We start from the raw sequence: 23,318 nt of genomic DNA on the forward strand, positions 1-23,318 counted from the left end.
TACGGCTCCTGGGAGGGGGGAGGTTGAAATTGACCCCTGAAGTTGCCCACCCCTGGCCTGATGCCTCCAGGCCTAGGCCTAGGCTCAGGACCAAAGCCCTACTGGCAGGCAGCCCCTATCAAGGGAAGGCACAGGCATTCTGGGAGCTTCCAGCATCATGCTGGAGCAGCCAGGCAGCCCGCCAGGAAAACAGAGGACTTCGAAAGGACGGCCAGACGCTGGAATAGAGGAGCCGTCAGGGAGAGACACAGGCAGAAAGAGCCAAGCAGGAACACGGGAGCAGTGGCTGTGGCCCAGAGCACGAAGCATCTTCCTTGGACCGCTTTAGAAACACCCCCCCAAGAAAAGTAAGCTAGCCGGCCAACCGGCAGGCGGGCAAGGCCAGCTGGGTTGGGAGGCCATACTCTGCCACCTGCTGCGCCCACATCCTCCCGCTTCATGGTAGGGCCGGTTCTGCTCGGACCCTGGATACGGATGTTGGAGGAATCCCGTCCAAGGGCTGAAGTTTACTGAGCTTTCATCCGCTTGGCCCCACCCTGGACTTCGTCTCGTTTTCCCTGGTGTGCAACGAGTCGGTCCAGTTTCTGGATTTTCAGGGGGAGGGGGTGTTACTTGTGCAAGCAACAATTTGCGCAAATTGCAGCCAAAATTTGCACAAACTACACCCAAAATGTGTGCAAGTTATGGCCAAAATTTGCACAAACTACACCCCAAATGTGAACAAATTGTGGCTAAAATTTGCGCAAATTATCAAAACTGCAGCCAAAATATGCGCAAATTGCTATTTAGGCACATTTTTAACACGGCCGCCCCGAAGCTCCCAGATTTCAGAAAGAAACCCACGGCTCCGCTCACAAATACAAGCCCGGTGGGGAGTGAAACGGAAATCGGGCGAGGCCAAAAAAGGGCCGGATTTCCCTGGAACGACACACCTATCCCTGGAGCACAGAGCAGGGGCGGAAGGAACAGGCTCAGGCTGCCGGAGTTCACTCACCAAAGAGGTCATCCTTGGCCAAGGCGTAGAGGATCCGGGAGGCCCCGATGAGATTGCTCATGGCGGCCGAGAGAGTGGAGAAGTAGACGCCAATGATGACGAATGGGGGCCAGAAGTTGATGTCCCTCAGGAAGCTGTAGTCCCGCTGGAGGAGGAGTCTGAGGGAAAGAACAACAACATGGAGAAGGTGATTGTGCCAGGGAGGGAGGGAGGGAGGGAGGAGAGCGGCAGGGCTCCTTCCGGGAGGCTCCCAGGCGGGGAAGGGCTCCTGCTGGCACGACCAGCCAGAAGGCATTCGGCCTTGCTCTCCTTAACACATTTTCTACGGTAAAGAGAAAAGACAGAAGCAGCGGTGGGAAAATGCCGGAGGGTTACAAATGCAGGATGAGATCTGGGCACACACACACACAGAGGTAAAAGTCTGCAAATAAGGCAGCTTCCAAATCACGTGAGGTCCTGGTTCCTCTCTATTCGGCCCTGGTTAGGCCTCATCTAGAGTATTGCGTCCAGTTCTGGGCTCCACAATTCAAGAAGGACGCAGACAAGCTGGAGTGTGTTCAGAGGAGGGCAACCAGGATGATCAGGGGTCTGGAAACAAAGCCCTATGAAGAGAGACTGAAAGAACTGGGCATGTTTAGCCTGGAGAAGAGAAGATGGAGGGGAGACATGATAGCACTCTTCAAATACTTGAAAGGTTGTCACACAGAGGAGGGCCAGGATCTCTTCTCGACCCTCCCAGAGTGCAGGACACGGAATAACGGGCTCAAGTTAAAGGAAGCCACATTCCAGCTGGACATCAGGAAAAACTTCCTGACTGTTAGAGCAGTACAACAATGGAATCAGTTGCCTGGTGAGGTGGTGGGCTCTCCCACACTAGAGGCCTTCAAGAGGCAGCTGGACAACCATCCGTCAGGGATGCTTTAGGGTGGATTCCTGCATTGAGCAGGGGGTTGGACTCGATGGCCTTGTAGGCCCCTTCCAACTCTGCTATTCTATGATTCTATGGCACCAGGAAAGCCTCACCTGGAAGTACCCCCAGGGTACATGAGAATTCGGAGTGGGGTGGACTGGTCCAGAAAGAAACCACCCTCTCTCTGCCAGAGATATAACCCTTTGCAAAGCGTCCCCGGGTCAGTCCATCGCTGACACACAACTTTCTGGCGGCGCCTTATACAGCGAACACGATTTCAAGCCTGGGCTTTTGTGGGCTTGATGCCGCTTCGGCAGCTGCATTGAGGCATTATCCTCAATTCAGCTGGCACCCCCCAAGGACGACACAGCGCAAGAGCAGAGGCAGGAGATACGAGAAACCCAATGGGGTCATCCCATGAAGCTGATGCGTGAGAGATTCAGGACAGATCAAAGGAAGGACTTCTTATTTAGTTATTTATTAAGTTATTTATTACACTTATATACCACCCCCATAGCCAGGGCTCTCTGGGCGGTTTACAGAAATTCTAAAAAATTAAGATAAAAACGAGCATACAAAATTTAAAATTCTAAAACACAGAACATACACACAGAAAGCATTAAAAGCCGTTAAAAATGAAACATGTGGGTAATTAAGATGTGCCGCCATATGCCTGGGCAAAGAGGAAAGTCTTAACCTGGCGCTGGAAAGATAGCGGCGTTGGCGCCAGGCGAGCCTTGTCAGGGAGATCGTTCCACAGTCTTGGGGCCACCACCGAAAAGGCCCTTCACACGTCCCAGAGTTAAACTATGGAACTCACTACCACAAGATGCGGTGGTGGCCACTGCCATGACACAGGCTCTGAACACCAGGCCCGGCCACGGTAACTCCCTGCTCAAGCCAAGCACCACCGCTTGATACGCCTGAGGCAAGGGATGAAAACCACCTTCCTCCAAACTATGTGGAGAAAGGGCTTAAATGGAAAAGGATGTCAATATATAAAATAAAACACTGTGAGTTGTATGTGCTGAGGTGAATTATTGTCAGAGTGGGTGCTAAATGTGTAAACTTCAGAGGATAAATGCCAAACAGACACGTGGGATTTTTGTGGTAGTTAAAAACAAAATAATTTAAATTTATTTTTAAAAGTTCACAAGCTTTGTTTCAAATAAAACATTTAAAAACCTTTTTGAAACCTTTCATCCCATCCTTTCACTCATTCACATACACGCTTTCCTTTCCCTCACACAATCACTCTTGAGCTTTCTTTATTATCTGTATTGATTGATATACATCAACTACGTGCACACCACACTCTAAAGACTCCACTCTCTACCCTGAACCTCAAATTTCCCAGAACATAAGTACTCTAAACTCAGAGAGCACTAAAGACCCTAAGACAGCCTTTCTCAACCTGGGGCGCTCCAGATGTGTTGGACTACAACTCCCAGAATGCCCCAGCCAGCTGGCTGGGGCATTCTGGGAGTTGTAGTCCAACACATCTGGAGCGCCCCAGGTTGAGAAAGGCTGCCCTAAGAGGACCTCAAAAGTCCCCCTCAATCCCCTCCGTCATTCCCTTATATATCCCTCCTCTCCCCTCCCAAGACATTCTAACTCCGCCCACTCAGGCCCACGTTCTAAACTCACCACAGACTTACAAACTGCAGACATACATTTGGGAACTGACTTGTGGGGTGTAACGCCACAGCCACCAATTTGGATGGCTTCATAAGGGGGCTGGGTAAATACTTGGCTACCTCTAGTATCAGACGCAATATGTCTATGTACACCAGTTGCTGGGGAATATGAGCAGGAGGGTGCTGCCGCACACTAGAGCCATCTCTCAAGAATGCTGTAGGGTGGATTCCTGCATTGAGCAGGGGGTTGGACTCGATGGCCTTAGAGGTCCCTTCCAACTCTACTAGTCTATGATTCTATGATTCTATTTTGCACCATGTCCTGCCTGTGGGTCCCTGGCCGATGGCTGGTTGGGCCCCTGCGTGAATAGAGTGCTGGAATAGATGGAGCCTTGGTCTGATCCAGCATCAGGGCTCTTATGTTCTTAAACGGCATTATGGACCCTAATTAAACACACCATCCTCATACACACTGAGCACACCCCAAGACTGTATGCACATGGCGTCTGGCAAGGCGCCCATCCCTCCACCGCTGTTCCAATTCGCACAAACAGACCCCTCGCTGAGCCTGTCAAAAACGGTGCCTCCGTGTGCCCCGAACATCGTTCCGGACAACGCGAGCTGCTCTCGGTCCCTCCGGACGCCTCGGGCTCAGACCTTCGGCCGTTCCACACCCCGCTGCGCTCCCAAAACACGCCCCCAGAACCATCCAGGGGAAGGACGCTCCTTCTGTTCTCAGTCCATTAAGAGCCACGGACTGTGTGGCTTGGAGGTCCCTGGGAGGGAGGCGATTCTTCAGACCGTATCCAAGGAAGACAAACCAATTTCAACGCTTCGCGTTGCTCGTCCAGCCGAGGGCGTCGGGCGGAATTTCCTGACAGAGCCAAGGCAGCCCGAGGTCAGGAAAGCACCCCGAAGGGAGACAACTTCAAGCAGAGCCCAAAACAAAATCAGAAGCCAGACAGACCTGCTGGATTTGCACAGCAGACTTATAGAATCATAGAATAGCGGAGTTGGAAGGGGCCTACAAGGCCACCCTAAAGCATCCTTGACAGAGGGCTGTCTAGCTGCCTCTTGAAGGCCTCTAGGGTGGGAGAGCCCACAACCTCACCAAGCAACTGATTCCACTGTCGTACTGCTCTAACAGTCAGGAAGTTTTTCCTGATGTCCAGCTGGAATCTGGCTTCCTTTAACTTGAGCCCATTATTCCGTGTCCTGTACTCTGGGAGGATCGAGAAGAGATCCTGGCCCTCCTCTGGGTGACAACCTTTGAAGTATTTGAAGAGTGCTCTCATGTCTCCCCTCAATCTTCTCTTCTCAAGGCTAAACAGGCCCAGTTCTTTCAGTCTCTCTTCATAGGGCTTTGTTTCCAGACCCCTGATCAACCTGGTTGCCTTGCTCTGAACACGCTCCAGCTTGTCTGCATCCTTCTTGAATTGTGGAGCCCAGAACTGGACGCAATACTCTAGATGAGGCCTAACCAGGGCCGAACAGAGGGGAACCAGTACCTCACGCGATTTGGAAGCTATACTTCTATTAATGCAGCCCCAAATAGCATTTGCCTTTCTTGCAGCCATATCGCACTGTTGGCTCATATTCAACTTGTGATCTACAACAATTCTAAGGTCCTTCTCGTTTGTAGTATTGCTGAGCCAAGAATCCCCCCATCTTGTAACTGTGCCTTTGGTTTCTATTTCCTAAATGTAGAACTTGGCATTTATCCCTATTAAATGTCATTCTGTTGTTTTCAGCCCAGCACTCCAGCCTATCAAGATCACTTTGAAGTTTGTTTCTGTCTTCCAGGGTATTAGCTATCCCACCCAATTTTGTGTCATCTGCAAATTTGATAACCGTTCCCTGCACTTTAATAAAAATGTTGAAGAGCACTGGGCACTTGAGGCAAAATCTTCTCATCCTTTGAGCTCAGGACTGGCGTAAACACCTGTGGGCAGCTGCAGCAACATTTCCCAGAATTCCCTGGAGTGATGGGCATCCCAGAGCAATGTGGGAAACTCAAAGTGATGGCTGCCCACCACTGACTGCTTCACACCTTGGAGAGCTCCTGGAGGGTTCTGACTGGTTCTCACTGAAACCTGGAGCGGATTCACCGCCCCACTACCAGCCTCATCAGGCAAAGGAGCTCCCCAGACCTCAGGTGTGCCAGAAATCCTCCTGCAAAAACCAAACAAACCTCCCACTAGGGAAATACCGATGCTACTGAGTGAATTTAACTTAACATTTATTCCTTTTCCACAAGGAACTCTGGGATGCACAATCCATTGAAAGGGCCCGGGGTCCGCTAGCGGAGACTTCTCAGCGCCTTCACCAAACCACAATTCCCAGGATTCCTAGGGAGAAGTCCCATGACACAGAACCCTGTCTGCAACTGATATAACATTTGTAAAGTAAACATGTGCTGCCTCTCGCAGCCTTATTCCCCTTCCGTATCTGTGAAACGGGAGCAACAAACCCACCTTGCCTTGATGGATTGTTGACGGAAGGCTAAGAGCAGGTGTAGAGTAGGAAATTAGCAGATCTAGCACCGTAGCGTTCCCACCTTTTTTAGTTCGGCTCTGCTCCTCTGCCCACAAGAGCAGCCGGACCTGCAGGTATTAGCAGGAGACCATGCCTTCTTGCCATGCTGTCAGAACAGCTTCACCGGCCGGATCATAGAATCATAGAATAGTAGAGTTGGAAGGGGCCTATAAGGCCATCGAGTCCAACCCCCTGCTCAGTGCAGGAATCCACCTTAAAGCATCCCTGACAGATGGTTGTCCAGCTGCCTCTTGAAGGCCTCTAGTGTGGGAGAGCCCACAACCTCCCTAGGAAACTGATTCCATTGTCGTACTGCTCTAACAGTCAGGAAGTTTTTCCTGATGTCCAGCTGGAATCTGGCTTCCTTTAACTTGAGCCCGTTATTCCGTGTCCTGCACTCTGGGAGGATTGAGAAGAGATCCTGGCCCTCCTCTATGTGACAACCTTTCAAGTATTTGAAGAGTGCTCTCATGTCTCCCCTCAATCTTCTCTTCTCCAGGCTAAATATGCCCAGTTCTTTCAGTCCCTCTTCATAGGGCTTTGTTTCCAGACCCCTGATCATCCTGGTTGCCCTCCTCTGAACACGCTCCAGTTTGTCTGCGTCCTTCTTGAATTGTGGAGTCCAGAACTGGACGCAATACTCAAGATGAGGCCTAACCAGGGTCGAATAGAGAGATCGTGCCAGTCCAGCTGTTTTTAGAGACACGGGAGGCAAGTGAGCCCAGTGGGTCGGTTAGCAAGTCCACTTTGCCAGGCAAGTTCTTGAATATTGGTCGGGGTGCCCCCTGCCTCACCTGAGGAGCTGCGGTCTGGTCTGCCAGCCTTCCGGCAGCAGGGCCCAGGTAGCCGGCTGGAAACTCCTCACGTACAGCGCAGCGGCGGCGGTGGCCCAGACATCTCGGCGGCAGGGTCTGGCCCGAACGAGCCATTGATCAGTTCGGAGTCACTTGCCCTGTTTTACGTGGAGGAGGCCAATGAAGCTTCTGGTGTGTGGTGTGTGTGTGTGAGCCAACTGGCCAAAATTCAATAAAGGAAATAAAAGGAGAGGGATGTGGAACTTTTGCGAACACATTAAACAATACAAATGGCTGGGCCTTAATTGGATTTTAACAAGAGGCAGCGAGCAGGTGGGAGATAAATTAGCACGGGCTATCAACACTGGTGTCTTTCAGCAATTAATACCTAATTACCCCCCGAAATTGATCACTTTGCTAATAGGTGCGACAGAGTGAAGGGCGGGGGGGGAGGCGCAGGCCCAGATTGGGGGCCCAGACTGCCGCCCATTTCCCCCCCCCCACTGGACTGCCAGCACGGGTTCAAGGCAGCATTGCAGGGAGTACACCCCGCCCAGTTCTTGCTTCAGGGTCCGGAGTGGAGTTCAGAACACGCATCCGTTGTACAGCCGGCACCGTTTACACGCTTCCGTCCTCATCGTGGCCCCTGGGATGGGAGGACCAGGATGGCGGGGGGGCGGATAGAATCATAGAAACATAGAATCATAGAATAGCAGAGTTGGCAGGGGCCTACATGGCCATCGAGTCCAACCCCCTGCTCAGTGCAGGAATCCACCCTAAAGCATCCCTGACAGATGCTTGTCCAGCTGCCTCTTGAAGGCCTCTAGTGTGGGAGAAGCTGCACAGAGCCTTCCAATCGAGGCTGTGCCAGAGGAAACGTCCTCATTGTCCACAGGGACTCTTGCGCGCCTACATCGAAACATCAGAAGCTGCCTAAATATCGGTGTTGCCCAATATGGCCTATTCTGCCAGGTAGCAGCCCCCCCCCCCCCCACGGGGCTCCACGTCATCCTTTTGACTGGAGCTGCTGGGAATTGAACCTGGGACCTCCTGCACACAAAGCAGGGGCTGTACCACTGAGGGGCTGTACCACCCATGGGAGCATGCTCCGGCCTTCAGCTCACAGTGGCTCTCCTGCCTGCAAAATGCAGAGCTCCATTAAGAACACAAGAAGAGCCCTGATGGATCAGACCAATGGGCCTAGACTCATAGAATAGTAGAGTCGGAAGGGGCCTACAAGGCCATCGAGTCCAACCCCCTGCTCAGTGCAGGAATTCACCTCAAAGCATTCCTGACAGATGGTTGTCCAGCTGTCTCTTGAAGGCCTCTAGTGTGGGAGAGCCCACCACCTCCCTAGGAAATTTGCTCCATCGTCGTACTCCTCTAACAGTCAGGAAGTTTTTCCTGATGTCCAGCTGGAATCTGGCTTCCTGTAACTTGAGCCCGTTCTTCCGTGTCCTGCACTCTGGGAGGATTGAGAAGAGATCCTGGCCCTCCTCTGCGTGACAACCTTTTAAGTATTTGAACAGTGCTATCATGTCTCCCCTCCATCGTCTCTTCTCCAGGCTAAACAGGCCCAGTTCTTTCCGTCTCTCCTCATAGGGCTTTGTTTCCAGACCCCTGATCATCCTGGTTGCCCTCCTCTGAACACGCTCCAACTTGTCTGCATCCTTCTTGAAGTGTGGAGCCCAGAACTGGACGCAATACTCTAGATGAGGCCTAACCAGGGCCGAATAGAGAGGAACCAGTACCTCACGTGATTTGGAAGCTATACTTCTATAAATGCAGCCCAAAATAGCATTTGCCTTTCTTGCAGCCATATCGCACTGTTGGCTCCTATTCAGCTTGTGATCTACAACAATTCCAAGATCCTTCTCATTTGTAGTATTGCTGAGCCAAGTATCCCCCATCTTGTAACTGTGCCTTTGGTTTCTATTTCCCAAATGTAGAACTTGGCATTTATCCCTATTAAATATCATTCTGTTGTTTTCAGCCCAGCACTCCAGCCTATCAAGATCACTTTGAAGTTTGTTTCTGTCTTCCAGGGTATTAGCTATCCCACCAAATTTGGTGTCATCTGCAAATTTGATCAGCGTTCCCTGCACCTCCTCGTCCAAACCATTAATAAAAAATGTTGAAGAGCACTGAGCCATCTAGTCCAGCACTGTGTTCCCACAGTGGCCAAACAGCTGTTGACCAGGGGCCCACAAAGCAGGACATGGTGCAACAGCACCCTCCCACCCATGTTCCCCAGCAACTGGTGCACCCAGGCTTACTGCCTCTGATACTGGAGATAGCACACAACCATCAGCGCTAGAAGCCATGGATAGGCTTCTCCTCCAGGAACTTATCCAACCCCCTTTTAAAGCCATCCAAACGGGTGGCCATCAGTTCTCCTGCCTGCAAAATCAGGACCTGGGTCAAGGGTAGGCATTGTTGGGCAGCTGCTGAGGGCCCAGAGCCTAGCAGGGGCCCATGAGCCCCTTGGAGCGAGGGAGGGGGGGCCATGGAGGGGGCCTTGCCCGAGGGCCTCGCCGCCCTGGAGCTGACGCTGTGCAAAACGCCCACCTCAGTTCCAAGCACCTGCAAAAGCTTTGCAACGGCTCAAAGTCGTTGCAACAGCTCGACTGACGAAGCTCGAGGGCTGAATGGAGAATCCTCGGGGGGGCCGCAGACTGGAGGTTCCCCATCTCTGTTTTAGGGCCAGCAAAGGAGACTCTCTTGGCCATGGAGACCACCTCCACTGGGCGCACAGATTAAGAACTGAACTGCTGAATTAATCTGTCTACCGCAGAGGCCTTTCCAAACCGTGCCCGGCCAACTCCCAGGCAGAGCTGACCCCCCACCCCAAGTATCTGGTGGTGTGCCTCTATGCACGGAGCTCCTGCTTCAGACGTTGTGGCTAAAAGCCATTCGTAATGTTTTAAAAGTGTGTGGGGTGCATGCTGCATGGGTTGCGTGGGGATTTGGGGATGGGGGGAGTGAAAAGGTTGGAATGCAGAGAGTGGTCAGAAGGCACCGGATCCCACGGCTGGCCCCAAAAGCGGCCAGATGGGGACGGAACTGCAGGGGAGCTGAGAGTCAGAGTTGGGGTTGTTTCAGTTTAATAAAACACCGGCTCCCCAACCTACCTGCAACCCCTTCTCTCTCCTCCACCTTTGTGCCGACGCCATCCTGGGCGCTTTTAAATTACGCTTTTAAGGCCGCCGGGCCAATTAAACAACATCATCCGCTAATAAAAAAAAAGATCTTATTATATTATCGTTGCTGTTCTTTATGCAGCACTTCGGGGCGTTCGAAGCACTCTGCACGCCTCCTCTCAAGAACCCCCGTGACAAGCAAGTGGGGGGGGGTTTGCAGCTGCACACTGTAAATCGGGGGTGGGGGGAGGGATGGGAAGGAGGGAGGGAACCTGGGGAGGGAGGGGGGCAATGGCTAGATTTTAACTGGACGCTTCTTGGTTCACATAACCCAGTCTCTCAGCTGCTCCATTACACAAAAATCTCCTGGATGGGCAACGAAGCCTCCCAGGTCGGCTCCGAAGCCTCCCATTTGGGCTCCGAAGCCTCCCCTTTGGGCTCCGAAGCCTCCTGGATGGGCTCCGAAGCCTCCCGGATGGGCTCCGAAGCCTCCCGGATGGGCTCCGAAGCCTCCTGTTTGGGCTCCGAAGCCTCCTGTTTGGGCTCCGAAGCCTCCCAGGTGGGCTCCGAAGCCTCCCGGGTGGGCTCCGAAGCCTCCCGGGTGGGCTCCGAAGCCTGCCTGAAATCATCTCCCCTCACCTGGACCTCTAACCCGGCGCTGGTTCATTTTCTAGATTGTGCCTCCCTTGCCCCATTTTTCTAATAGATCACAGTAGATAACACCCCCCTCCAGAAACACTTCCACCCCCACCCCCACCCCCACCCAGCAATCAGCAACCAACAGGGCAAGATCTGTACAGCAAAGCAACAGGATGGGGAGCATTTCATTGGCGTGTCTTTCCAATCAGCTCATGTTGATGCGATATTGGGAGTGGGCGAGGAGGAGGAGAGAGAGAGACGGGGGAGCAGGGGGGACGGCGGTGTGGACTATTCAGTGTTTCAGCGCAGAGGAGGGATGATTGGCGGGGTGGGGGGGCGGAGGGGGCCAGTTGCATGTCAGGCACCGGGCTTGCAAGCTGCCCTGTCCCCTGTCATTATGAGCAATGGCCGTGCATTAAGGTATTAGAACATGACAGCTATAATTCTAACCAATTCCTGGCGGCTGCCCCAGCCCCGCCGCGATTTATGGCAGCACTTTCCAGAGCAGAAAATTAACAAGCCGTGCTCTTTGAGAACAAGGCAGGCACAAGCACACACTCTCTCTCTCACACACACACACAAGCTTTATCCAGCCCCCAATTTCTGAACCTCCCTGGAGTTGGCTGGGGGAGGAATGATGTGAAAGGGAGCACGGTTTCCCACTTCTCACAAGCTTGGGCACTGCTCTGGCCATAGGGGGACACCCGGGGTGTGCAGGTGTGGCAGAAACGGGCACTAGGCCCTGTAGCATTAGGGGATGCTGCGGACTGCCGTGCGGAAGCACCTGAAAATGGAGGGAGCAGGTGGGAAATCGTAGGCTGCGCAAGCCGCAAGCTAAAGAGGCCTGGATTCGGATCTCACCTTGCCCACAGATTCACCAGGTGGCCTGAGCCACGTTGCTTCAGCATTCCACTGTTATAAAGCCATAATTGGGGGGTGGGCCATTCTAACGTTCAGAAAATGGAAAATGTTTCACCAATCTTGCTGAAATTTACATGCTCCAAAAAGAAATGTTGGTTTTACATACTCTGAAAATTTCTAGAAGATTGGTGAAAGATTGAGGGAAGGATGGCAGTCTGAAGTACAAAAGGGGGGTGGGGTGGAAATCTCTCTGAATCAAAATGACACTGATAACTGGGGTGGCGAGTATTTTTGCGCATGAAATTTGGGGAACTGAGACCCTTACCCATCCACATCCAGTGGTGGGGGTCTTCTTCCACTGTTCTTCTAGTTGGTGGAATGGCTTTTCTCTTTTTAAAAGACTTCTTTTATAAGGACTTCTTCACACAGCGCGTCGTTAAACGGTGTGCAAGATGTAACGGTGGTCACCAAGTTGGATGGCTTTAAGAGAGGGTTGGATAAATTCCTGGAGAAGGCGGCTATCCATGGCTACTAGTCCAAATGGCTCTGTGCTACCTACACTTTCAGAGCCTGTATGGCTATGTACATCAATTGCTGGGGACCATGGGTGGGAGAGTGCTGTTGTATCGATGTCCTGGTTCTGGGATTCCCTGGGGCATTTGGTTGTGGAACCGAATAGATCTATGGGTCTCTTCTTATGTTCTTCTGAGTCTTAAAAGGGAGAGGGCCTTTTCAGTGGGGCCCCCCAGTTACAGAATGATGTCCCCGACAAGGCTCGCCTGGCACCAACATTGCTATCTTTTCGGCCCCAGGTCAAAACTATTCTCTTCTCCCAGGTAGTTAACAACATATGCTGAGTTTTTAACTGACCCCAAAATAGTTGTTTTAAATGGATATTGTTGGGGTGGGTTTTTTATGCTTTTGATGGTTTTAAATTTTTGTATATTGGTTTTTAATGTTCACTGTTTTTAACCTTTGTAAACCGCCCAGAGAGCTTCGGCTATGGGGCGGGATATAAATGTAATAAATAAATAAAATATATGGCCACTTTGAGATCAGCAAATAACCTCGTACACTCACTCTTGCCAGCTGGGGATGGTAATACTGACTTAACTCACGTGACTGTCGATGATACACGAAACGCTTTCGAGCATCCTAAAATGCCATTATCAATACAAAATTATTTCCAGTACAAAACGCTAATTATGGGGGGGGGGGGCATGCTGGGAGGCTCTGAGAAAAGATTCATTTTTGTGAGAATTGCTCGTTTTAAAAAGGTCATGGAGAACCGACCTCCCGAAAGCTAGGAGGTGTGGATTGCTAAATGGAACCTCTATGTTCAGAGAGAGAATTCCTCTGAACGCCAAAGGCTCGGGGCACGCAACGAGGAGGCTGTTGGTTTCATGGCCAGATCGGGGGCTTCCCAGAGGCCTCTGGCTGGTCTCCGGTTGGGAAAGGGGGCTGGACCAGGTGGATACGCGGCCTGATTTGCCAGGACTTCCCTTAAAGGGCTAGAACCCCAAAAGGACAACAACATTCAGAAAAACAGACAGGAGGAATAAAAGGCGTGCTGCATAAACATGGGCCAAGTGAGGGTGGGGGAGTCCTTTTGTATCCAGTTAAAGGGCATTTGGCATAATTGTGAGGTGTAAAGGCTACAGGGAAAAAATAATAACAACAAAAATAATAACAACAACTTCTGAGTAAGACAGCATGATTTAGTAAAGCTATCACATAATCTAGAAAAATCACCATGAGCGAGAAAAGAATTATTATTATTATTATTAAGACACAGAGAGACTGAAACAACTGGGCATGTTTAGCCTGGAGAAGATAAGATTGAGGGGAGACACGATAGCACTCTTCAAATACTTGAAAGGTTGTCACACAGAGGAGGGCCAGGATCTCTTCTCGATCCTCCCAGAGTGCAGGACACGGAATAATGGGCTCAAGTTACAGGAAGTCAGATTCCGGCTGGACATCAGGAAAAACTTCCTGACTGTTAGAGCAGTACGACAATGGAATCAGTTACCTAGGGAGGTTGTGGGCTCTCCCACCCTAGAGGTCTTCAAGAGGCAGCTGGACCACCACCTGTCGGGGATGCTTTAGGGTGGATTCCTGCATTGAACAGGGGGTTGGACTCGATGGCCTTGTAGGCCCCTTCCAACTCTACTATTCTATGATTCTATGAATTTATTGCTCTTTCTGTATTCTTTCCATGCTGCTTCATTATAGTATTATTATTTTATGGTCATAATATCACTTATTATGGACAGCCATCTCCCAGAATAGCTGTTTTTATAAGGATACTGTTGTTTTTATGCTTTTTATGTTTTTAAACTTTGTATATTTGTTTTTAATGTTTACTGTTTTTAACTTTTGTAAACCGCCCAGAGAGCTTCGGCTATGGGGCGGTATATAAATGCAATAAATAAATAAATATCTGCCAGGGATGCTTTAGGGTGGGTTCCTGCATTGAGCAGGGGGTTGGACTCGATGGCCTTGTAGGCCCCTTCCAACTCTACTATTCTGATTCAATAATAATAATAATAATAATAATAATAATAATAATAATAATGCCAATGAACCCCCATACTGGTAAGCATATTGTGCCAGTCATTTGCAAAGGAATGTTGACTTCAAAGTGTCCACAGACTGGGAGAGTAGGGCAGGCAACAGACCGCAGACCTGGCTGCGGGCTCTTTAGCGCCTTCTGCCCCAGGTGCTCCGGCGCGTCAATTCTGATTTGAGGTTGCTCAAAGCGCTCCTGACCCGGGCCGCTTGCCTTGCAACCTTCTTGGAATTGGTTGCTGGGGCAGGTCAATGCAATTTTAGCCGTGCTTAACGTTGTGCCGCCACGGCCAGGGACACACTTTGCTTCTGCTAAGGGCGCGCAGGGAGAGGAAATTGCGTTTCGATGCCTTTTCTGGCATTGGGGGGGGGGGCTCTAACTACAACAACAACACACGCTCCCTTTTTAACGTGCAATTGGGCTGTGAAATTTCCAAAGCAAATTAACAGGCAAACCCAGGAGGGGAGGTCAGAAAGAAAGCCCAGAACGTTTGTTCCCGGGCGACGGTGTGCATAATCCCGGCCACAGAGACGCAGGGGAAGTTAAGGGCGGGTTATGAGGCGGCAGAGAACCGGCTTTCATGTGCAGAGATCAAACGCACATAGAGGGAGAATTGGAAGGATACCAAAGGCCTGGCACTGCGGCCCATTGCCCCAAGGGCAGGCGCCATAAGAACATCAGAAGTGCCCTGATGCTGGATCAGACCAAGGGTCCATCTAGTCCAGCACTCTGTTCCCGCAGTGGCGAAACAGCTGTCAACTAGAGACCCACAAGCAGGACATGAGTGCAACAGCACCCTCCCGCCCATGTTCCCCAGCAACTGGTGTGCATAGGTTTACTAACGCTGATACTGGAGGTAGCGCACAACCATCAGGGCTAGTAGCCATGGAAAGCCTTCTCCTCCAGGAATTTATCCAACCCCCTTTTAAAGCCATCTTGCGGTAGTGAATGCCACAGTTTAACTGTGAATTAGTCAAACTATGGGATTAGTTAAACTGTGTGTGAAGAATCCCTTCCTTTCATCTGCCCTGAATCTCCCACCAATCAGTTTCATGGGATGAGCCCACTGGGTTCTAGCATTATAGGAGAGGGAGAAAAATGTCTCCCTCGCCACACCATGTGTCATTTTCTACGCTGTATACCCCATCAGTTCCTCTGCAGAGCAGCAAACAGGATGCAGATGGCAAAACGAGTAAGCAGGTCCTGAAAAGACACTTAGGACCTAAGGTGGCCTAGCGATTAAAGCATGACTGAGGAGGCCTGAGTTCGAATCCCACCCAATCCTGGTGCCCACCGGGTGGCTTTGGACTAGTCACAATTTCTCTTTAGCCTATGAAACTGCCACATCCCACGTCGGACTCCAGCTCCATCTCTCGTCTGTGTCAAGGGGCACTGGCTCTCTGGCGATCCTTTCGCAGTCCTGCCACCAGGGATCCACTGAACTGTAGAGGCGTGGGATTGAGGCCGCCTGGGCGCAATATGCATGCGTTCAGCCACTGCCCCATGGATCTTCACCGTTTTGGGGGTGGAGTTTTTGTTGTTAAGGTGCAGGCTCCCTTTCCCTTCTGGGGAAAGGTTGCAACGTGATTCGAACTGGCAACCACGGAAGAGCTGGACAGGACTGGCCACACTCCAATCCGGGCAAAGCAGCGGCTCTTCCAATCAGTAGGAAGGGTGGCCGTTTGGATGCCCAACTGGTATAGCAAAGGGTTGCACTCCTTCTGAAAACTCAAGAGTTCGCAGTGTGAAGGTGCTCTTAGAGCCGGACTTAGACCTAGATATCTAGGTCTCAGATATGGGCAAGAGCACCTTTGCACCGTTAAGATGGGTGTGCCAGCCTTTCTGGAAACTTCCAATCTGGCTACGGTGACCCACGCCTTTAGTTCCTTCTTGACTTGACTACTGTAACACATTCTACATGGGTCTGCCTTTGAAGGCCGTTTGGAAACTTTAACTGGCTCAGAATGCTGCAGCCAGGCTTCTCACAGGGAGGTGGGGGGTCATGCTGTCCCCCACCCTACACACACACCTTTTATAGCAACTGCACCAGCTGCCTTTTTACTTCCAAAAGCCATTAAAAGGGCAGATTTTGACTTATGAAGCTCCAAGCTTGGGATCAGGGCAGACTTTGCAGCAGACCTGGAATGTGTCACCTTAGTTTCTCGGTCTTTAAAATGGGAATAACTGAATTTACCACACCAGGAGGGTTAGCAGGAGGACAAAATGAGGAGATTGTCTGCTCCTGAACTTCCTCAGGACAGGACAGGCTATAGAAGTCTTCAGCCTTTGGACACACACACACACACACACACACACACACACACACACATACACACACAGAGAGAGAGAGAGTGAATGAGAAAGAGCCATGCAACAGGAGCTCCCCCTGGTGGCCAGTCCAACACGTACCTGTCACAGGTGCAACTCAGCATCACAGCCAACAAGTTGTACACGATGTAGGTGAAGATGACAGCCGTGATGGTGCCCCGGGGGATGGAGTAACTGGGCCGCCTGAGGTCCCCTAAGGAACAGGAGGAGAAGAGCAATCATGGATGCCCCATCACAAGGCCTAGCAGAATATTCCTCTGCTAGGATACCTGCTTCCCCTGCCCCTGGCACCAGTTTCCCGCCAAGCCCTGCAAAAATCCACACTCACCAGACATGTTGGAGCCAGCCATGATCCCCGTGCAGCCGTTGAACATGACGGCGAAGACCGTGCTGAAGCTCATCAGGCGTCCGGTCGTGTAATCCACGCCGTAGTCAGCTGCGGGACAATCACGTAGAAGGCAGAGATCAGGTTTTTAAAAAGCCTTTCTCTCTCCAGTGAAGGGCACACGGAGAGGTGCCCAGCCAAACGCTGCTACAATGACCAGGTGCAAAGGAAGAAAGGGCTCCTCTGCCTTTAAAGAGCCTGCAGGAAGGAGGGAATTTCCACGGGTGCAAATTGTCACCACACGAGTACTGCACGGGGGAGAAAAGTGGCACCTGCGGAAATTCTCTCTTCTTCTGCCCATTAGCTGAACGACACAGGGGCCTGCCTCCTTCAACAGCACCCAATCACCCAAAGTCGCTGCTGCTCTGGCTTTGCAGCGTCTTCCATTTCAAGCTCAGCCAGCCTCATTTTCTCCTTTCAATGTTGCCCCCCCCATTCACGGATGGGGAGTCATTTTGGCAATTTGAGGGTGTAGACGGCAGGTGAGGGCGGATGGTGAGAAGGGACGTTACTTCCCAGGTGCCTTGGAAGCTTTGCAGCAGCCACCAGCAAGGCAGGGGAGAGGTGCTGGCGGGAGCCATCTTTTCCTCCCAGAATGCCCTGGGACATCCTCCCAGAATGCCCTTGAACAACACAGCCTCTTGGATAGCCCCAGGGGGAAATGGCAGGGGGGGGGGGAGGAATGAGGTCCCATTTTGGAAACTTTATCTCCCGGCAGTCTGGTGAACTTCTCAATGGGAGAATGACACAAAGCCCAGGTGCCTTGCGGAAGAATTCGCGGAGAAGAGATCCCACCCACGGCTGCTACCGTTAAACACACAGTAGAGGCAAGAAAAAATAAGTTTAAAAAGAGGCTGCCTGACTGAAATGAGGCCCAATTTCACTGCCTGCCCCATGAAAACACACCCCTCGCTCTCCAAATTGAGCCTTACTTTGGAGACCCACCCAAATTCAACCCCAAAAGATGGGCGCCTTCCCTGGAAGCTCCGCCCCATGACCTGCATGCCCCGCCTCCTAAGCCCCAGATGCCTGTGAGTGGGTGAGGCAAATAAAAGACCCCACGCTGCCCACCAGGAACATCCTTCCGTTCATCGCGTCACTGTTTTACAGCCATGTCTCGGCCCTGGAAACCTGTTCCAGGGCTGAGCTCTTATTTTAAGGGAGGAGGGTGCGTGCGCGTGCAGGCACGTCTCAATATTTTGTGAACCCTTTGCAACTTCTGGTTTGTTTCTTGTTTGCAGGTTGTAATGGTTCTGAATGGCAGCAGGGTGCAGCAGTCAGCCTACGACCAGTGGTCAAGTTATAGGGAGGGGGACTAAAATTGGAGCAAGTCAGAGGGGGGTAGCAGGTTTCATTAAGACCCCCCACCTCCTGCTCCATAATTAATGTGCCAATTACAACATCAAGCCCCAGGTTCCGTGAAGTTCTCACTGTGTGACCTTGGGGTACTCACAATTTCATCGTCTAGCCCAGGGATGGGCAGAGAGTAGATTGCCAGATGTCTGGCGCCCATCCGAGTGCCTCCTCCAAGCGAGGCTCGGAGGGTGGCGATGAGAGACAGGGCCTTCTCTGTGGTGGCCCCCGACTATGGAATGAGCTCCCCACTCAGGCCCGCCTGGTGCCAAAGCGTCAGCTTTTTGGCGCCAGGTTAAGATCGCCCTCTACTCATAGAATCATAGAATAGCAGAGTTGGAAGGGGCCTACAAGGCCATCGAGTCCCACTCCCTGCTCAATGCAGGAATCCACCCTAAAGCATCCCTGACAGATGCTTGTCCAGCTGCCTCTTGAAGGCCTCTAGTGTGGGAGAGCCCACAACCTCCCTAGGTAACGGGTTCCATTGCCGTACTGCTCTAACAGTCAGGGAGTTTTTCCTGATGTCCAGCTGGAATCTGGCTTCCTTTAACTTGAGCCCGTTATTCCGTGTCCTGCACTCTGGGAGGATCGAGAAGAGATCCTGGCCCTCCTCCGTGTGACAACCTTTTAAGTATTTGAAGAATACTCTCTGGCATTTAATGGCACATGATGGGGCATTTGTGCCAGCCGTCTAAACAGGCCAAGTATTATATTGAAGCTGTTTTTAGCTATTTAATGTCTTTTATTAAATTTTGTATATGTAAATTTTAATGCTGTGTTTTTATATTGTATTGCTGTAAGCTGCCCAGAGAAGCTTTGGCTATTGGGCGGTATAGAAATGAAATGAAATAAATAAAATAAATAAGTGATAACCACTCCCAGCATTCCTGACGAATGGCCGTGCTGGCAGGGGCTTCTGGGAGCTGAAGTCCAAAACATCTGCAGGTCTACCTTCTGCCACCCCCTGGCCTAACCTACCTCATAGAGTTGTTCTGAGGATAAAATTGCCGGGGGGGGGGGGTATGGGGTATTGTCAGCCATGCACACCACCCTGAGCAACTTGGAGGAAAGGCAATAGAAATGCAGAGAGAGGGGAGGAAGCCTCCACACAGTTCTAAAAAATCCTAAAAAGACACGGTTCTAAAAATGCACATTTCTTAAAAGACACAGCAGGCCAACCCATGAAGCTGCTTTCACTACGCCAGAATGTCCCTTGGTCAAATCCCTTCAGTTCTACCCCTGCTGTTTGCAAAGCACGGCACGCGTGGACGGGGCGAGATTATTTTCCGGGGGGGGGGGTGTCCGGAAGACGACGACAATGCATCTCACCTCGCAGGTTGTCCAGGAGGGTGCTGTACTTGAAGCCGGTGAAGGAGGCGTTGGCACGGACCGTCCCGTTGTCGTTCGGAGGGAGCTGCACCGCGTGGGGGTGCACCACGAAGAAACTGAGGCACACGGTGCCCAGCACCACCATCACAATGAGAAAGATCAGGAAGCTGGCCTTGGCATAGATGCCGGCACCCACCAGGCACACGAGCAGGCAGAGGAGGAGCAGCAGCGTGCCGTACAAGAGGTCGAACCAGTAACCGCGCGGCAGGACGTGGATAGCCGTGCCGGTGGTGCCCTCTGTCGGGACAACCAAGAGGAGCGTTAGGCTGAACGCAGACACACACATGTGCACAGATACACAGATATGCAAGCACAGATATGCAAGCGCACAGATATCCGTGCATATACACAGAGAGATGCATGCACACCTCTCCATTTCGGAGAAACTTTGGGGGGGGTGCATTCCAGGAGTGGGCGGGGCCTGATGGAACACCTCTCCCGACCCGAACCTCCCCGTACACTGCGCTCAACATCCAAGGTCCTCCTCCGGGTGCCTACTCCGAGGGAAGCTCGGAGGATGGCAACAAGGGAGAGGGCCTTTTCAGTGGTGGCCCCCCAATTGTGGAACGATCTCCCTGACAAGGCCCGCCTGGCGCCGACATTGTTACCTTTTCAGCACCAGGTCAAGACTTTTCTCTCAGGCATTTAGCAGTATGTAATGAGCCTGGGTTTGTTTTTGTATGTTTTTGTGGTTTTAAACTGAATGTTTTTGTGATTAAAATTTTTTGTATATTGCTTTTAAGTGTTTTTATCCTATGTAAACAGCCCAGAGAGCCTCAGCTATGGGGCAGTATACAAATGTAATAAATAAATAAATAAATAAATAATAATATAAAAAGGGGGGAAGGGGCGGGGCAAAAGTGGCGCGGCCAAAACACCAGCATTTATTAGCTGAAAGATCTTCTTGCCAGCATCTAAGCCAGCCTTCCTCAACCTGGGGCGCTCCAAATGTGTTGGACTACAACTCCCAGAATGCCCCAGCCAGCTGGCTGGGGCATTCTGGGAGTTGTAGTCCAACACATTTGGAGCGCCCCAGGTTGAGGAAGGCTGATCTAAGCCTTAGGAGAGGCGTTTTAACCTTTTAGATTTGGGGGGAAAACATGCAAAGGCCGGCAAAACATCCAATGATCAGCCGTTGAGGGAAAAGGGCTGTGGCCTACAAAAAAGGGGTGGAGCCATCTGCTAGCCCCAGAGTATCAAATTTGGCTCCTTGAGGTTCAACACCCGCAGTCTTAAGAACGAATTGCAGCTGTCCCCAACCCGGTGCTCTCCAGATAAGTCGGACTACAGCTCCCATCATTCTCAGCCATCGTGGCCAAAGTACTCGAACACACCTGGAGGGCTCCAGGTTGGGTTAGGCTGGAATTTAGCAAAGTACGTGGCAAGACTCCCCCGGGGGACTGAGAAGGCATACAATGTACAAAATTCGGGAGAGGGATGAAGCAGAGGCGGGTGGCTCCGATGTCCGTGGGGCGGCGAATTCGCTCCGGGTGTCAGCCAGGGCCAGTCTGAAGGAGCTCTCTGAGGTTAGGAAGCTTGGTACTCACCTCCTGGCACGCCAAAGTCATCCACGACGGCCTCCACCAGCCCCAGGATGTAGAGGGCGCTGCCACAAACATTGGCTAAGAAGAACATAATCCCAATGCTGCCACCAAACTCGGGCCCCAGGGCACGGCTGATCATATCTGCGCCAGGCATGTCAAGGAGCGGGAAACCAGATCACACGCTGCTACCTTGTGACGCATGCCCCAACCGGAGGAAGATGGACCCCAACCATGACTCCCCCAACGTCAAGAGGGTGCAGGAAGGGGGCGCAGGGGTTTGACATAGGGAAGGAAGAAGCCTGGTTTATTCTAGCGCTTTTACGGGGGCGATCAGAGGAGTCCTGGTTTATTCTGGCCTGGTTGCTGTTGGGAAGCAGAACACGGGTCTAGAGAGACCTTCGGTCCGCTCCAGCGGTCGTCTCCTTTGGTTTGTGTGGGAAGGATACAATAGGCACCACCAGCATCCAAGGCCCCGTTGGTGGAAATGGCGCAGACAGACAGGACGGTCATGCCAATGATGAAGTAGGCCACGAGGAACATGCCCAGGGACTGGTACAAGCCGGCCTGACCCACCACGAAACCTGCCAGCGATGAGAGACAGAGAGAGAGAGAGGCATATGAAGGCTTTCCATAAACCCAAAAGTACTTAGAATCATAGAATAGTAAGAACACAAGAAGAGCCCTGATGCTGGATCAGACCAAGGGTCCATATAGTCCAGCACTCTGTTCACACAGGGGCCAACCAGCCATTGGCCAGGGACCAACAAAGCAGGACATGGTGCAACAGCACCCTCCCACCCATGTTCCCCAGCAACTGGTGCACACAGGCTTACTGCCTCAAATACTGGAGATAGCACACAACCATCAGGGCTAGTAGCCATAGAGAGCCCTTTCCTCCAGGAATTTAGAGTTGGAAGGAGCCTATAAGGCCATTGAGTCCAACCCCCTGCTCAATGCAGGAATCCACCTTACAGCATGCCTGACAGGTAGTTGTCCAGCTGCTTCTTGAAGGCCTCCAGTGTGGGAGAGCCCACAACCTCCCTAGGGAATTGGTTCCATTGTCGTACTGCTCTAACAGTCAGGAAGTTTTTCCTGATGTCCAGCTGGAATCTGGCTTCCTGTAACTTGAGCCTGTTATTCCATGTCCTGCACTCCTCTGTGTGACAACCTTTGAAGTATTTGAAGAGTGCTCTCATGTCTCCCCTCAATCTTCTCTTCTCCAGGCTAAACATGCCCAGTTCTTTCCATCACTCCTCATAGGGCTTTGTTTCCAGACCCCTGATCATCCTGGTTGCCCTCCTCTGAACCATCCTTCCTTATTTATTTATTTGTTTGTTTATTACATCTCTGTACTGACCAATAGCTGAAATTCCCTGATAACAACGTGAAGTAGAATATAACATTTAAAAGTTTACAACAACAGAATAAAAGTAAAACCAGAATTAAACCTAGCAGCAAGGCGGAGATTTTAAATACAATAACGGATTTAAAACAAACGGAACTAAAAGGCTAAAATGCCTGGTGCCAAAAAAGGAGCACCATGAACCTCTCTGGGCAGCTCATTCCATAACGGAGGTGCCACAACAGAAAAGGCCCTCTTCTCCAAACAAAGCCCTATGAAGAGAGACTGAAAGAACTGGGCAGGTTTAACCTGGAGAAGAGAAGATTGAGGGGAGACTTGAGAGCACTCTTCAAATACTTAAAAGGTTGTCACACAGAGGAGGGCCAGGATCTCTTCTCGATCCTCCCAGAGTGCAGGACACGAAATAACGGGCTCAAGTTACAGGAAGCCAGATTCCAGCTGGATATCAGGAAAAACTTCCTGACTGTTAGAGCAGTACGACAATGGAATCAGTGACCTAGGGAGGTGGTGGGCTCTCCCACACTAGAGGCCTTCAAGAGGCAGCTGGACAACCATCTGTCAGGGATGCTTTAGGGTAGATTCCTGCATTGAGCAGGGGGTTGGACTCGATGGCCTTGTAGGCCCCTTCCAACTCTGCTACTCTATGATTCTATGAATATGGTGGAGCTCAGCCTCCATTGATAAGACGTCTCTCCAAGAACTCCCTGCCCGCACATGGACTTTCCCAGCTATTACGATCAGCTTGACAGAATCCTATTCTTTTGGGGCTTTAGGTGAAAACGCTTTTTATTTGCCCAGGGCTTGTGGTTTGTTTAGTTCCCCACCTCCTTGTATGCACGGTTTTAACTTGCCTGTTGTGGGTTTTATCCTTTGT

The 23,318-nt window shown here is 51.3% G+C and overlaps 1 protein-coding gene across 1 annotated transcript in view; it reads right to left on the bottom strand.

Moving 5' to 3' along the window:
• Positions 1-23,318, bottom strand: part of LOC134402377 (solute carrier family 12 member 9-like) — a 128,542-nt gene that overhangs the window by 71,403 nt on the left and 33,821 nt on the right. Inside the window, exons 2-7 of the mRNA XM_063131794.1 lie at positions 21,528-21,662; positions 21,085-21,222; positions 19,478-19,774; positions 16,739-16,846; positions 16,492-16,603; positions 995-1,152 (exon numbers count right to left, since the gene is read on the bottom strand). Of these exons, the coding sequence (XP_062987864.1) occupies positions 995-1,152; positions 16,492-16,603; positions 16,739-16,846; positions 19,478-19,774; positions 21,085-21,222; positions 21,528-21,662 (948 nt within the window). The remainder of the gene's footprint in view (positions 1-994; positions 1,153-16,491; positions 16,604-16,738; positions 16,847-19,477; positions 19,775-21,084; positions 21,223-21,527; positions 21,663-23,318) is intronic.

Source organism: Elgaria multicarinata, chromosome 8 (assembly GCF_023053635.1).
Source record: "Elgaria multicarinata webbii isolate HBS135686 ecotype San Diego chromosome 8, rElgMul1.1.pri, whole genome shotgun sequence".
Taxonomy (NCBI): Eukaryota; Metazoa; Chordata; class Lepidosauria; order Squamata; family Anguidae; genus Elgaria; species Elgaria multicarinata.